General features: G+C 37.8%; 1 protein-coding gene across 18 annotated transcripts in view; it reads right to left on the bottom strand.

The window, feature by feature from the left end:
• Positions 1 to 16,202, bottom strand: part of KLHL32 (kelch like family member 32) — a 244,189-nt gene that overhangs the window by 59,078 nt on the left and 168,909 nt on the right. For 11 of the 18 annotated variants that reach the window (XM_042939405.1, XM_042939412.1, XM_042939403.1 and 8 more), the window contains one exon: positions 1,943 to 2,669. The exons of 2 other annotated variants lie outside the window; for them this stretch is intronic. In XM_042939405.1, the coding sequence (XP_042795339.1) occupies positions 1,943 to 2,669 (727 nt within the window). Of the gene's footprint in view, positions 1 to 1,942; positions 2,670 to 12,337; positions 13,072 to 16,202 lie in introns of those variants that run through there. 5 more of the 18 variants (XM_042939413.1, XM_042939411.1, XM_042939418.1 and 2 more) reach the window with 5 other exon arrangements.

Raw genomic sequence — 16,202 nt, 5'->3', positions numbered from 1 at the left:
ATCAAAGAAGATACCTGCAAAACATATATCTTATAAGGGGTTAATATCTGAAATATATAAAGAACTTATACAACTCAACCCCAAGAAAATAAATAATCCAATTAAAAAAGGTAGAGAACCTGAAAAGACATTTTTCCAAGGAAGACATATACATGGCCAACAGGCACATGAAAAGATGCTCAACATTACTAATAATCAAGGAAATGGAAATCAAAACCACATTAAGATATCAACTCACACCAGCCAGAATGGCTAGCATCAAAAAGACAAGAAATAACAAGTGTTGTCAAAGAGGTGGAGAAAAGGGAACCTTCATGCATTGTTGGTGAGAATGTAAACTGGTGAAAACACTATGGAACACAGTATGGAGGTTCTTCAAAAAAATCTGAAATAGAACTACAACATGACCCAGTAATTCCACTACTGGGTATTTACCCCCCACCCCCCCAAAATGAAAACACTATGGAAAAGATATATGCATCCCTATGTTTACTGCAGCATTATTTTCAATAGCCAAATTATGGAAGTGGCCCAAGTGTCCAATGATATATGAATGGATAAAGATGTGATATAATATATATGTGTATATATAGATATAATTATTATAATAATCTAAATGGAATATTACTCAGCCATAAAAAAGAATCAGCTCATGCCATTTGTGACAACATAGATGGACCTAAAGGGTATTACGCTGAGTAAAGTAGGTCTGAAAAAGACAAATACCACACAATTTCATTTATGTGTGAGCCCTATAAAACAAAACAAATGAACAAACAAAAACACCAGAAACAGAATCATAAATACAGAGAACACACTGGTGGTTGCCAGTGGGGAGGGGGGTAAAATACATGAAAAAGATTAAGACATACAGACTTAAAAAAAAGTGATTGTGTCTTCTAAATACAAACATCTCAAAGTTACTCTTAGTATTTAAGTTATCTTATATTCCTATTTCTCTTTGTCCTGGACATGGGAATTCAACAAGTTCCATCTGCGTTACAAAATGAGTGTCCTCTGAGAGGTGATGGGACTTTCCTCCCCAGTGGGCAACGCTTTCAAAGGAGAAGAGTTTAGATATTTTCAAGAATTGGATTGGAAACACAGGTTGATAATGTGATGTTAATAACTTACACCTCATAGACTCCCTCTGTACCAGTGAAAAGGTAGCCAGTAGGGGTTTGCAGGAATATATGCTGTGGATGAAACAAGACTGGCAGTGAGTGGACTACTACTGAAATTGGGCCATGGGTACATAGGATTCACTATACTAGTCTCCTTTTTTCATAATCAAAAGGCTTAAAAAGAGTGAAGACAATGTAAATTAAAATAATAAGTACACCCAAATAATCAGTAAGAATGGAAAATTAAACAAGAATGAAGAATTTAGGATGGTATGCACAACTATAATCCACAGATAATACAAAAACATATCTTAGCCAATAACTTAAATCTCTTCCCTCCATGTACATGGCTCCTACCTGGATATATTCCTATTGCTATACCCATCAAAATGGATTCACTGGACTTTTACTTTGCCTGCCCTGTCTTTGATGGAACATCTCCTAGTCAAGCAGCCCAGAGTGGTTAAAAAAAAATGGCAAAGAATCTAGACAAGCCACAAGGCGTGTAAAGCAATCCATGAGTATCAAAAACTGACAATCTAAACAATAGAAGGTTTGGTAAGAAAAGGATGTGATGGGCCATTAATTTCCACCTTGAATTTTTACTCATTGAGAAAGTCACAGAAAGCTCAATTAGTTCCAATTACATTGCTCTCTAAAGAGTAGGTTTCCAGTAATAAATGTTAATTAGGTAAAATGGCATCCTTGGTTCAGTGGTTCAATTAAACATGGCCACAACTACCAACACTCGACTTTTAAATTTATGCCACAATGAAAAAGTGTTTTTTGATAAATCCAACATATGATGCACGTTCTACCTGATATCCAAAGAAGACCATCAGCCACATATCCAGCATGACATGAAAGGGATCGGTCAAAGGACTGCACAAAAGTCCATTTGTTCTTCTTGGGGCAATATCGCTCAACTGTAGGCAGAACCTGGCGCAGTTCATTTCTACCCCCAACTGCATAGAGGTATTCATCCATGGCACCCAGCACAAAATGCTCCCGGCAGTTTTTCATGGGTGCTATCTCCGCCCAGGAATTACTGCGGGGGTCATAGCGACAGGCAGTCCTCACAGCACATGTCCGGCCACTAGCATGCTCAACTTCTCCTCCTGCCACAAACAGAAAGTCCCCCATGACTGCTACACAGTGGTGGCTCCTTCCCACGGGCATGGGAGCCAGCTCACTCCAGTTGGCAATGGCAGCTATGAGAGCATTCTCCTGGTCAACAGGATTGAAGTACCGAAGTTCCTTGACTTTACAGACCTCACGCTTTTTCCCACCAATGATATATAGAGTGTCTGATTGGAATCGCGGTTTGGTCCTGCGAGTTTGCCAAACGGGCTGTGCATAGATGCTCTGGTGGTACTCCAGGGCCTCATTGACAAGAGCTGTTGCAGTTTCACTTGCCTGGACGAGGGGGTGGGACAGGGCAACTGTATGGAGAGTATCCACATCCATCAGGCCAAAGCGGATATATTGCAGGAGCTCATCCATGTACTGGTAATGGCAGTTGTGTTCCAACCACCTCACAGCTAGCTGAAACAGAGGGAGGGGGGATGAGAGAATACACAGGTAAGACAGAGAACCAAAGCAATGGTGTGCAGGCAGGTCACCTTGTATTCTTTCAGACACTTCATAAATGTATTGTAAGATACATTTTTTTTTTCTTACAAATAGTGTAACAGCAGAATTTTTGATACTCAGCTGAGGAATATTTTTTCTGCATCAGCAGAGACACAAAAGAGCTCAAGCATTGTTGGTAGAGGTCAAGAGCAATGTTTAGCAACACTAGAGGAGACTTAAGGTGGCAATTGGGAGGAACAACAATCACTTTTCAAAGAATGAGAACACTGTTGTGAAGCAGCCTGTTCTCTTGTTTCATGCAGAAGAGTCATGGTATACCCCACCCCAGGAATGTCTATGGTGAGCAGTGTCACCACAGTACAAGCAGTGTATGTCAACCCATGAGTCAAGGTGCTGTATCAATTTGAGTACAAATGAAAATATGTGATCATCTGAGACCACAAGGTATACTTGGGAGAGAATCAATATGACACTAGTAAAAGGATTTAGAAACAAAGAGCACTTTTCCCCCTGTCCCCTTTGGTAGGTCTAATCAGTCAGGAAACAAGAGAAGAAAAAGGAAGATTGTAACCCATCAATTTTATTTTTATTTCCCAATTAGTTTTCATCTTGGAAATATTTGTTGTTTGCACATAGAAGATACTGGCAATTTGTTAGAGCCGTTTTCACAAAACAGGATACGGAGAATGTTATCTTTGTATTATGGACACAACAGTGAAATGTAATCTTAACCTTTTTGTTTAGGTCTAGATCTCTTTCAAGAAGGAAAAGAGTAAGAACTCTGGGCTACAGATATATAGAATTTCTTCACACTAAAGAAGGTGTACAAAGTCATAAACAATAAAATTATACAATAATTTAGAAAATACCATCAACAAAAAAACCAATTCATGTTACAGAACACGTTATGTAGTTTAATTAATGTGACTTAATATTTAAGTTTGGCAAATTTTCCTGCATACCAACATGAAATATATCTAATATCTCCAGGCAACACATTTGATATAAATTATCCTTAGCAGCACCTATATTAAGCTAGATCTCCTAGATAATATAAATGTGGATGTGAAGGAATTAGCATGAAAAAGTAAAGTAATAAATTAGAATATTAAGTAATTGTGACCAGTGAAACTGGGGTTCTGGCTCTGCTTTTCAGCTGATATGTATCACTGGGAAAAAAAATCTACAGAGGGAGGTGAAGGAAATGTAGTGCTCTTGGACCATTACTCCTAGGCAAACATGAGCTGGGTTTTCACCTGGTGAAAAGGATCATGAAACTCTCTGAAGAACTACATGATTTCATTTGAGAGTTTCATACATAGTTTCTGTATTCATTTTGACAAATGGTTCCAAAAGGCAAGGCATATTTGGGGCTTTTCTTTTTAGCTTTCTGAATGAAGAGAATATAGGAAATGAAGTCACATCTAATATGTACTAAATTGCATCTCTTGATGAACTACATAGTAAAGAGAAATGAAAAAAGAATGCTAGGTAGCCTATCTCTGCCAAGAAGGCAGACAGCAAGGAGGGCAGATGACTGACATTCCCTAGCTGTTTTTCTAGAAGCTGGCTTTTTTTTAACTTAAATAAGATACCAACTTGAAGAAAAAAAAAATGTATCTGTGTATGGTAATCATGAACAATAATCAAAGATACTGTAGAAGAAAAACATCACTCAGCAATCACCAGGTCTGCGCCAGAAGTAGAGAAGAGTTCCCATAGGCAACATCCTGATTTTTTTCCACCCTACATTTAGAAATTTCAAGGAATGGCATTCCGCCATTTCCCTGGGAAGATAATTCAACAACTTAATAAATGATCTTCCATTCTTTGGCCACAGAGCTTTCAAAAGTTCTAGGGATAAAGTCATCCATTCAAGGTTATTTGTCATGAACCAGGAAAAATTTTCTGAGATGTAATCTTTGATATTGCTCCTAATTTAATTGAGTAGTTCCAGCTGATACTGCTTTGCTCTGTAACATATTTCTCAGCATCCTTACAGTCCTAATATTTCTGCAAATTTCATATGGATACTATAGGAAACAGCATGAGTGAAACATTAGATAAATATCCATCTCTCCATAGCCTCTTTTTAGAGCACAGTGCTGCCCATTTAATTATTTTTCTCTTTCCTCATAAATCTTTTCTTCCTATGTCATAATCAATCTTCTAATCCATCTCTTAACACTCTCCAGTTTATTTTTGTTTTTCCAGCACTTGGTATCACTTACTGCATGAAAAGTACACAAGCCACAGCTAGGTTCTGCGTTGAAGAAAATCTTTAACAAATCAAACTGGCAGTGGAACAGTGACCACTGTGATCTATCACTGATTAATTTCTGGCTTTCTGTCTATTAGGCCTATATCACATGTATCACGAGGTTTTTCATGTTCAATTTCTCAATACTACGCATTATAGAATGCCTTGTGCACAAACATTTAGTTCGTATTTTCTGGGATAATTTTTATCTTATTTCTTGCCAATATTTCTAATTTCTCACAGACTTCATATAACTTGTGCAATTTTATCATTCTAAATATTTTCAGATTACACAAATCATTCACAGTTATTGGGTTTATCTTTTCTCCAAATCGAAGGTAGATGAATTTACAATTAACTGTTCTGACACCAACCTCAAAGCAATCTCAGCTAGAATTAGTGTGGTTTATAGATTTAAATCCAGTCATTTCCAAACCTAGCATGCACACAAATTAACTGGGGTTTCTGGTCAAGATGCAGCTTCTGATTCAATAACTGGAGAGAGGAGAATAGGGAGTTTGCATATTCTAACCATCTAAAGGTGATGCATATGCTGCTGGTCCATAGACCACACTGAGTCAGAAGATTCCAGACAGATTCCCATTCATGAAAGAGTAAATCAGTGCCTTTTCAGAGTAAATTGAGTCTTTTGTTTCAAAATTGAGAAGGCTTAAATCAAATGAAGTCTAAGTTGGATGTTTTAGTAAAAATATAGGACACTTATAGTTTAGTATTAAAGGTAAAACAATACATTTCCTATATGGTAAGATATGGCTAAGATCTTACTATGGGTAAGACACCATATTTTGAGACCTTGGTTCTAGAAGGTCTATAAATCAAAGGCTGATTCTGACAGTATATAGTGAGTCACGTAAACACTCCGCAGTTCTGCTTTCACAGTAACAAATAAATGTTAAAGGGTGCAACAAGGATGGAGCTAGAGTATATTGCACTAAGCAAAATAAAACAGAGACAAATACCATATGATTTCACTCATATGTGGAATTTCAGAAACAAAAGAGCATAGGGAAAAGCAAAGAGGGAGAGAGGCAAACCAAGAAACAGACTCTTAACTATCAGAACAAACTGATGGTTACCAGAGGGGAGGTGAGGAGGGGGACTAGAGGATGGGGACTGAGGAGCGCCACTTGTTGTGATGGGTTCTAGATGCATGGAAGTGGTGACTCACTACACTCTACGCCTGAAACTAACATTACCCTGTATGTTAACTAACTGGAATTTAAATGAACACTTTAAAAAAAGAATAATTGTACTCTGTTTTTACTTTCGTAAAAATGTAAAAGAGAAAAACCACTGAAAGCATAGATAACTCTTATTTATCCAAATAATGAAAAAAATGGCAAAGAAATTTCAGAACAATGAACTACCTCGAAATCACTTCTACACCATGACTTCTTCACAGAGTCATGCTGAATTAAAGGTAAGGTGGTTGAGGAAATCCTGGGGCCCATTTAAGGGGCCTCCATTACCCATTTGAAGGCTGATTCATCACCAGAGCATCACAGGACCTAAAGACCACAGTTAGCTTTGTAGTATATTCTGGTGCTTATGCTTGAAAACATAAGGGAACTGGTGGTTTTTAATCACCCTACACTGAGAAAGCATAAATCAGGGCAGGCTGAAATCCTATTCTATTTTACTTACTCTAGCATACTGATATCCCCATCACTCTAAACTGTAGCATATTTTAATTAGGAGAAAAATGGAGCAATTAGCAGAAGTCTTTATCTCCCACTTTTTTTGGAGACAAAGCTAGCAAGAGTGGAAAAAAAATTAAAGATTCTGTCTGGGAAGTCACACAAAGAGTACCATTATGCAAGATGTTTCCTAAACCATGTGAAACACAAAGCATTATCATCTCTAAAGACTACAGGAGGGGCACCTGGGTGGCTCAGTCTGTTAAGCATCCGACTTTGGCTCAGGTCATGATCTCACCGTTTGTGAGTTCGAGCCCCACATCAGGCTCTGAGCCTGGAGACTGCTTCAGATTCTGTTTCCCTCTCTCTTTGCCCCTCCCCCACTGTTACTCTGGCTTTCTCTCAAAAATAAACAAACATTTAAAAAAATTAAAAAAAAAAAAAAAGACTACGGGAGATCTCCCAAGCATTTTGCCTGACCCAGTCTAGCTCATCTTACCCTGATGGAGAATTGTTTCTTCCTACAAGGGGCATTTGCTACAGCTTATTCCAGCTTCAACACATCTCATCCTCAGATCCTTGATAAGAACAATGCCTGCACACAGTAGGCTATACATATTTGTTAAAGGGAAAATTATTTACAGGGCGCCTGAGAGGCTCAGTCAGTTGAGTATCCAACTTCGGCTCAGGTCAGGCATGGTTCATGGGGTTCGAGCCCCACATCAGGCTCTGCACTGGCAGCTCAGAGCCTGGAGCCTGCTTCGGATTCTGTGTCTCCCTCTCTCTGCTCCTCGCCTGCTCACACTCTGTCTCTTTCTCTTTCTCTAAAGTAAATAAACATTAAAAATATTTTTTAAGAAGGGAAAATTATTTACAACTGTTCTTCTGCTATTTCTCATATTCTTCTTGAACAAATAATGTCAATTCCTCTATATAATTATCTACCTATCACAGGTTTTGGTTTCCTATTATCTCATCTTCATGGCTTTCCTCTAAAGTCCTTATAAACTCTAAAAATGCCACACAACAGCATGCAGTGTACTAAACTTACCTATATAAGACCCTTGTTTTACTCCTTCACATGATTAGTGCCAACCACCTCTATTTGAGGTTCTTGGCAATGCAATGAACATCATAGTCTTTTAAGCCCTCAAATAAATAAAATATTAGGGTAAGAAAACACTTTAGAATCCATTTGGTATTTGGTTCAAGCTTCTCAATTTTACAAACAGAAATCAAATCTAGACAAGTTATCTCTCTTACCTCAAGTCGTGCAACTAATTAGAAAAGCTGGAACTTAAACCCCAGTTTTTTAGACTCTTAACTATAGACAACAAACTGAGGGTTGCTGGAGGGGAGGTGGGTTGGGGACATGGGTGAATTGGGTGATGGGCATTAAGGAGGGCACTTGTTGCGATGAGCACTGGGTGCTGTAAGTCAGTGATGAATCATTAAATTCTAAACCTGAAACTAATATTACACTGTATGTTAACTAACTGGAATTTACATTAACAATTTTAAACTACAAAAATAAATTAATAAAGCTGAAAAAAACCTAAAAGAAAAGCAAACCCAGTTTTTAAATTATACAACTATTTTTCTATTGTATCATATCATCATTCTTTTTCTCTTTTTTTAGTGTTTTTTATTTATTTTTGAGAGAGCACAAGCAGGGGAGGGGCAGAGAGATGGGGGCAGAGGATCTGAAGCAGGCCCTGCACTGACAGCAGTGAGTCCAATGTGGGACTTGAACTCACGAACCATGAGATCATAACCTGAGCTGAAGTCAGATGCTCAACTGACTGAGCCACCCAGGTGCCCCGATTATTATTTTTCCATCAGTAATCATTTTTTTGATAAATTTTTAAAAAGTTTTATTTTATTTATTTATTTTGAGACAGCGACAGTGTGAGCGGAAGAGGGGTAGAGAGAGAGGGAGAGAGACTATCAAGCAGGCTCTGCACTGTCAGCACAGAGCTCATTGCAGGGCTCGAACCCACGAAACCATGAAATCACGACCTGAGCCGAAACTGAGAGTCAGACACTTAACCGACTGAGCCACCTAAGCGTACCAACCATCAGTAATTATTTTAAGATAGAATGTAATTAAGACCAAAGATAACTTCCATATTTAGAGTTAAATTAAAAAAATAAAGTATTTTTTAAGTATGTTTTGCTTGAAGATAGGTGGACAGTATTTTTCAATAAGTCTCATTTATGGATTACTTCAACATAAAAAGCATATATTTAATGCTTTTAAAAATTCTTTTAATGCTTTAAAGAGTGTGTAATTAAAGAACAAATATTTAAGGTAAAAGGCATCCTTTGAGTCTTGAATTATTGTTTTACTTTTACGGAATATATATTTTAATTCTAGGTCATTTCTTGTTAACTAAACCTGGCTCAAAAATATATAGAAAAGGCAATCCTTTCCTATTAGTTTTCTCAGTGTATCCCCACTGATTACCATTCTATGGAGTAGCCTATGTGATATATCATGTAAAATCCTATGGTATATCACCTTAAATTCTACAAATTTTACTCTAATTCAATTAAAACATACAGTTTACTCATGCATTTCAGGAACATATCAATGAGCAAACATTACATTCCTAATATTGTAAATCCTCAGGAATCCAAAGGAACCCAAATTCCTTTATTGTTCATACTCAAACACAGCCAGAAGCTGCTGTTTTGAAATCTGAAATTCCTAATCCTTTCAAAGCAGCAGCTGTTTTGAAGTCTAACTCTTGCTTATATATGTATGTCTGTCTGTATGTATACTACACAAAATGAACCCAAAGTAATGTCAAAATAATAACAAACCTTACATTCAGAGATTTCCTGAAATATATATGAATTATAAAGTCATCCCAAATCCAAGAATACACATCTTCCATACAAGTCCTTTATGTCTTGCAATGCATATAAAAATGCCCTTTACAGAGGCAGTTCTCTTCAGATGAGAGATCAAATCTTTTTAATCAACACTAACGAAAGATAAAGTCCTTGCCACATTGTTCAAAAGCACTATTTATTTGTGTTCAAAAGCACTATTTCCTTGTCTTAATTCACAAATTTTCCCTGAAAAGGATGTTCTTATCACAATACTTATCAGACAGAGCTGAGTAAGCAAGGACTAATATTTTTGCCCACAGCCTTATTCTGCCCCCTTGGCCAGGGGCACCTGTAATTATTCTCCTATTTAAAACTTTGTTGTAGACAGCTTTGCTGAAGGGGCAAACCAAACCCTCCCTCTTGCAGGAGCCCACGCTGTGAAGGCACAAGTGTCTATATCCTTGCCAGTCCTGTCATCCTGCTGAGATAAGCCAGGGCACCAGTCTCCCCTCAGTGCCCGAGAGGCAGCATCAATTCCACACTTCTGCAAATTCAAAAAGGGACAAAGAAAGGGCACAAGAGCAAATCAACAACCAAATGACATTCCTAAACCTCCAAAAAGAGCCGGCATGTTAAAGAGCGTTTGGCCAACCGGGGTGGCAAGCCATGGAAGTATCTTTTAATACACTAAGTGACAATGCATGGACAGTTTTTCCTCTCTAAACGGAGTATCAAGCAAACTTTCCATCTTCCAGTCCATGTCCTCACAGGGATGGTGCATGACTGTTATTATACATTACATTAAAGAACATCATTTTATACATTATTTTATAATGCCTTAAATCCTAGTAACATAAACATAAAACTTTAGCAAGATACCTTCCTAATGTTACATACAATTTCTTTAGATCATAGGTGTGGACGATTCCCCTAGAATGAGTGAGCAGGTGTTGAGACTTAACCATGTTAAACTACATAGAAGCTCACCGCATTAACATGAGTCATGTGAAGTCTGAATAGTGACATCTTAAACCAGAGTAATGACTGCCATAGAGAGTAAAGTTCATGTTAATAAATAAATGTGCCAAATTTTGTGGCCATATTCTCTTCTTTGAGACCAAATGAAAAATTTCTGTTCAAAAAGACAACATTGTCGTAAAATCCTAAATCACCAGAAACTAGGGACACAGGATCAGGGCATTTTCCTCTATCAGAACAATGAAAATGTTACCATGGAGGAATATTAAAAATTATAACAGTGCTCACTCGAGTGCTATAATTAAAACTGTGTCAACATTTTGCTTGTAAAACAGATTTTTCAAGGGAGATTGCACATTAACCATTATAGCTGACTATAGACTTATATAAGACACATAGGCGATTTTTTCCTCCAAGAAATATATTTCAATAGAATCAAATCTGATGAGGCCCAAGGTTCATATATTGTCAGAAGAAAAGACCTGACATATTTTTAAAAGAATATTCAGCTTAGCAGATATGATAATAACACATATTCTTTCATTGTTCATTTAAAACTTTATGAAGTTGGAGACTAACAAATGCTTTTATTTTCATCTTCAGGATAAAACGTATGCCTAGTGATAGTCTGGTTTGTCTTCAAGTCGTATAAATCTTTTGCCTTTTACTAAGGATTTACATAAAAAGGAATAGTTACAAGGTTTTTTTTTAGGATTTTAAAAATATAATGTATACAGCTTACTCTCCAATGGCTCAGAAAAAAACCCTCTCTTTCTCTCCCCCATCCCTCCCTCTCTTTCCCTCCTGTATTTTCTCTCTTGATATGTATCTCTAGAGATCTAGATATTTATAAAGAGAGACAGAGAGATAGAGACAGAGACAGAATATATGATAAAGTACATGAGGTAATTTGTTTAAGAAATCGGCAAAGCGTATGGGTATTCTTTGTGCTATCCTTTCTCTTGTCACTTTTCTTTAAGTTTGAAATTATTTTGAAATAAAAATTTGAGAAAACAAAACTGTGCACAATAATCATCTTTACATATAGTATTATATTTATATATTTAATTACGTGCCAAAGAATAGCAAAAGCAAGATCCCTTGAGACCAAGGGGTGTTCCAGGTATTTAAGAGGGCAAAACAAAAAGTGACCTGAGTTGTCCTTTGGTTCAGTCTTGTAACACAAGAGGATATTTCAAAAGGATTTTATAAGGGTTGCATATCAAAATGAAGAGAAAATAAACATAGGAAAAAAGATGAGGTTAGTATACTGTTGTGTCCTTTCCACCTGTGAGAACTGGCCACCAGTTTGAGCTGACCTTTGAAAACTTAATAGAAAGAACAGTACAAGTATGGTTGATATTGCACCAGTCATTTGGCTTCTCATCTGTAAAATAAGTGAGTTGATGAGAGAGTCTCTTCTACTTCTAGGATATATGTCACCTACACATCCACCAAAAGTAGTATTTTAAACTAGAATCCTCCAAACTTCCTATAGGTGGTAGAGACAACCAAAATTAATCACTAGGTCTAGTAACCATGTTCCAGATTTTCACAGCACACATAGTTTTTATAAATCTCTTTTCAGAAAAACAAAGTGATTTTTTTGTCTATAATTCTATACTCACCAGAAATATATGCATGTTTATGTGCACATGCAGACAATCAGGTCAGATCATGGTCTTTTTCTCCCTGGGAACGACTTTGTTCAGAACATATTGTCTCACTTAACAGTTACCATCTCTTGTAAAAACAAAATAATCTCAGCCAAAGAACACATATTTCAAATTTGTAAGACAACTGCTTCAAGGTACTATTTATTTAAATTCTCAGAAGGAGACTATATATATCAAGGCAAACATTCTTCAAACTAATCACATAAATTTTTACCTCAGGACTGTCTTGAAATATACCATCCCCATACTTATGTATAAGCTTTTCACATGGGAAAAATATCCCACAGAACCACCAAGACAACCACAATCATCTGTACCAATAATGCTGCAGGGAAAATGGAACACACCCTTCATCTCCTCCTATGTTAGCAAAATACAGGAACAATTAGAAATAACTTCTTCTACTTGCCTTCCAATGACCTGATAATGGTCTCTGAGCCAAAAAGTAATACTCATTCACCTAACCCTTGATGGCATCAGAATATTACTTGAAGCTGGACTGATAATAATAAAATAAGTAAAATCTTAGTGTCTACGTATTTATATATGACATCCTTCTGAATACCAAAGAGACTGCATGTTTTCACTGAAATATGAAGCTCATATTGTTAGAACAACACTGGAAAATGACAGAATGCCAACTCGATCAACAGAATAAAACCCTGCTACATCCCACTGGCAATAGGACTAGAATGACCCTACATGGGTCACAGCATTTTGTATTTCCCAGCTACCGTATGCAACGAAGATGGATTATCAGGGCAAAGACCGCTGAAATGGCCAGGAAAATCCGATGCTTTTTTCTATCACTAATTCGTATGCACCCATAGAGGTGAATGTGACACAGTAAAGAAGGAGGCAGGACTTGATGTCAAAGATCTGTTTCTGTAACTTATTTGGGCATTTATGAAAAACACTGGCATCCTGAGGCTCAGCTTCAGCATCTGCAAAACAAGGATGATATTAGTTACATCACAGGTGTCTCCAGAGGACTGAAAGGGAAAGCCTGTGACGGAGCTTGGCAAACTACAATATTTAGACCATATACAGAATTAACATGATGGCAAGGTGCCACTGAGAGATGGAACTAATCCTCAATTCAATTATTCTTTTGAATTCATGATAAAAGCGGCCAATTCAGACTATTTTTATAGAACACAGTACTGTGAAATATTGGTATAAATTTTGAGAAATTGCTGAATTCTGAGAAATTCATAAGAAAGTTGCAACACAGGGGCGCCTGGGTGGCTGTCGGTTGAGCGTCCGACTTCGGCTCAGGTCATGATCTCATGGTCCGTGAGTTCCAGCCCCGCGTCGGACTCTGTGCTGATGGCTCAGAGCCTGGAGCCTGTTTCAGATTCTGTGTCTCCCTCTCTCTCTGACCCTCCCCCGTTCATGCTGTCTCTCTGTCTCAAAAATAAATAAACGTTAAAGTAAAATTTTTTAAAAAAATAAAAAAAAGAAAGTTGCAACACAGTATTAAGTACTTCACGTGTCGTAAAGTAAGAATAAAAGCATGACAATCTGTTGCAGATTATAAACTAGTGCTTACAATGAGCCTGTATTCACAGAAATGGACCCAGTAATTCTAACTCAGTAATTTAAGGTCTGTTGCTTTGTTAAATCCCATGTCAGAGAGGAATGAATGAATGAATGAATGAATGATGAGAGAGATATAGACATAAACATGGTTGTTTTTGCATAATACTCAGCATATATCCACTTTCTTCACTTGGCTTGAGTCTCTCATTAAAAATACTTGAATTCATGTCCATAAGCCCCCTCAAATCTCAACTCAGTTCACTGGGTGGCAAGGAAAAACATATATAAGCTAAGTTTTCTGGCTTGAGACAACTAAAATAATGATTGATTGTCTGAGCTGATTACTTTTCTTCTTGTTTTGTTGCTCTGAGGCAAATGATGTAACCATGAATCTTTTCTTTTAGATTTTTTATTCATCCATTCCTCAATTTCTTTTTGAGTGTCCATTATGTGCCAGGAACTTACTTAGTGAGAAACAGGATTCTAATCAGTCCACAACTACACATTCTTATTTGCCATTCACTTCCAAACTCTATTAATACCATAAAACTCAAGGCTTACTCTTGACCTCAAATGTCTTAACTCATCCCTATAAAATATACTCATGGAATACTGGAATTAGGGGAAGGAAAATCCTGCAAATTCAGAGTTCTGCAAATTCTGTCTATTGTAAGCATATTTTCAGACACATGCAAAAACCATCTTTTAATGCCGCCATTTCCCTCATGGGTGTTTTCAATATTGCTGGCACACTTATATAAATTTTATGGTTAAAAAAAAAAGCTGTTTAATTTGTAAACATGCCCTGGAGCATCCTGAGAGCATCAAGCCTTGGAATATTTCTTTATGAACTGATTCAATAATAATGAACCAATAGCAGGTTCACTGGCACACATACTCTCTGCCTGAAATTAAACCTTTAATGACCAAAAGGACCTCACAGGCTCAAGCAGCTGCCCCAGGTCACTGATACAGACAGAGATAGTCAAATCCCTCAAACAAACGTTACTATGATGAATTTAGATGTCCAGGGAGTATCTAAGCTGCACTTAACGTTCTAATGTCAGCAGCCTCCAAATAAAAAGAAAATCATCCTCAATGGTCACTTTAAACGCTATGTTAGAGCTATGGAGCACATTGATTGAAGTGGGGGAGTCCCCTAAATGAAATGTACGACTAAACATTGTCGGGGGCCAGACTCTACTATCAAGGGAATGGAGCTGGTGGGCTGGGGAGGCAGAGCCTACCTTCTCAGTGAGTTGCAGAGAATACACATGAAGGCAATGCCCACCACTGAACACCACTACGCGAATTTCAGCTCGGCTACTGATGTTTCAATAGAATCTTGGGGTGGCTGGGAGGCTCAGTCAGTTAAGCGTCCAACTCTTGATTTCGGCTCAGGTCGTAATCTTATGGTTCATGGGCTTGAGCCCCGTATTGGGCTCTGTGCTGAAGGTGCAGAGCCTGCTTGGGATTCTCTCTCTCTCCCCCTCCCTTTGTGCACGCGCTCTCTCTCTCCAAATAAATAAACTTTAAAGTAAATACTAGAATCTTACACACTGCAGTCTCTAACTTCATTTTACCATAGCATAAATAACCCGGGAACAGTGAATCCTCTATTCCCACCTTGCAACAACTCTGAGTATAATACACAAGTAATATTTTTGTCAAAGAAGATACATTCTTCAGCACAATGATCACACATTCTTTGGCTGGGGGAAGTAGCTTAGAGAACCAATCCATAACAGCCATGTAGGGAAGATGGATGTAGGGAAGTGGAAAAATAAGCGCAATGCAGGAGACCCAGGGCCTTGACAATCTCAGAAGACTTGTGCAGAAGAGTGGGCTGCAATGGATGAAGGAATGAGTATTCAGTAGTAGCCGTGCCAGAGGCTACACTGAAAGATCTGTTTCAGCCCCAGTGCCTGGCACCCTGCATGAAACCTGTAAGTGTTTGCTGAACGAGAAGCAGTGGGAATGGAGAGACGGCAACCTGGAGAAATCACAGTTCTGACACATCCTTATAAGGTCAAGGAACCAGATGTGTGAAGAGCAATGGGAACTTTGAAGGCGAAGTTGGAAGAATTGAAGAGGAAAGAGAAAATGCATCCAATCCCAGCCCGGGAAGCAGAAGACATGCTGCCCAGGCCAGGAGGCACTCTGCAAGACCTTATAAGGGGACATCACGGCTGGGGGGATACAGTGTTGGTGAACAGAGCCAATGTGAGAGCACAGCAGTGGGCATGTGCTGGAGGGTATAGGAAGACACAGGAAAAGCAGTCTGTTTGGGACATTGGTTTTCCACGATTAGGTATAAAGGGTACAACAGATCAAGGAATATAGGAACCCAGTCAGGCTTAAACCAAAACAACTTGAAATAATGAGCTATACTTCCTTTAAGAAGAAACAGTCTTTGCTTAAGTCCCATGAGTTTGTGAACACAGTGAATCTATAAAATAAAATCACTCATTGTCACAGATGCCATAAATTAATAACAAAATTAAGACTTTTTTAAATACCAAAAACTCATTGA

This window comes from Panthera leo, chromosome B2 (genome assembly GCF_018350215.1).
Source record: "Panthera leo isolate Ple1 chromosome B2, P.leo_Ple1_pat1.1, whole genome shotgun sequence".
Taxonomy (NCBI): domain Eukaryota; kingdom Metazoa; phylum Chordata; class Mammalia; order Carnivora; family Felidae; genus Panthera; species Panthera leo.
The sequence above is the reverse complement of the archived record's forward strand: the minus strand, read 5'-3'. Positions and strand labels throughout refer to the sequence as shown.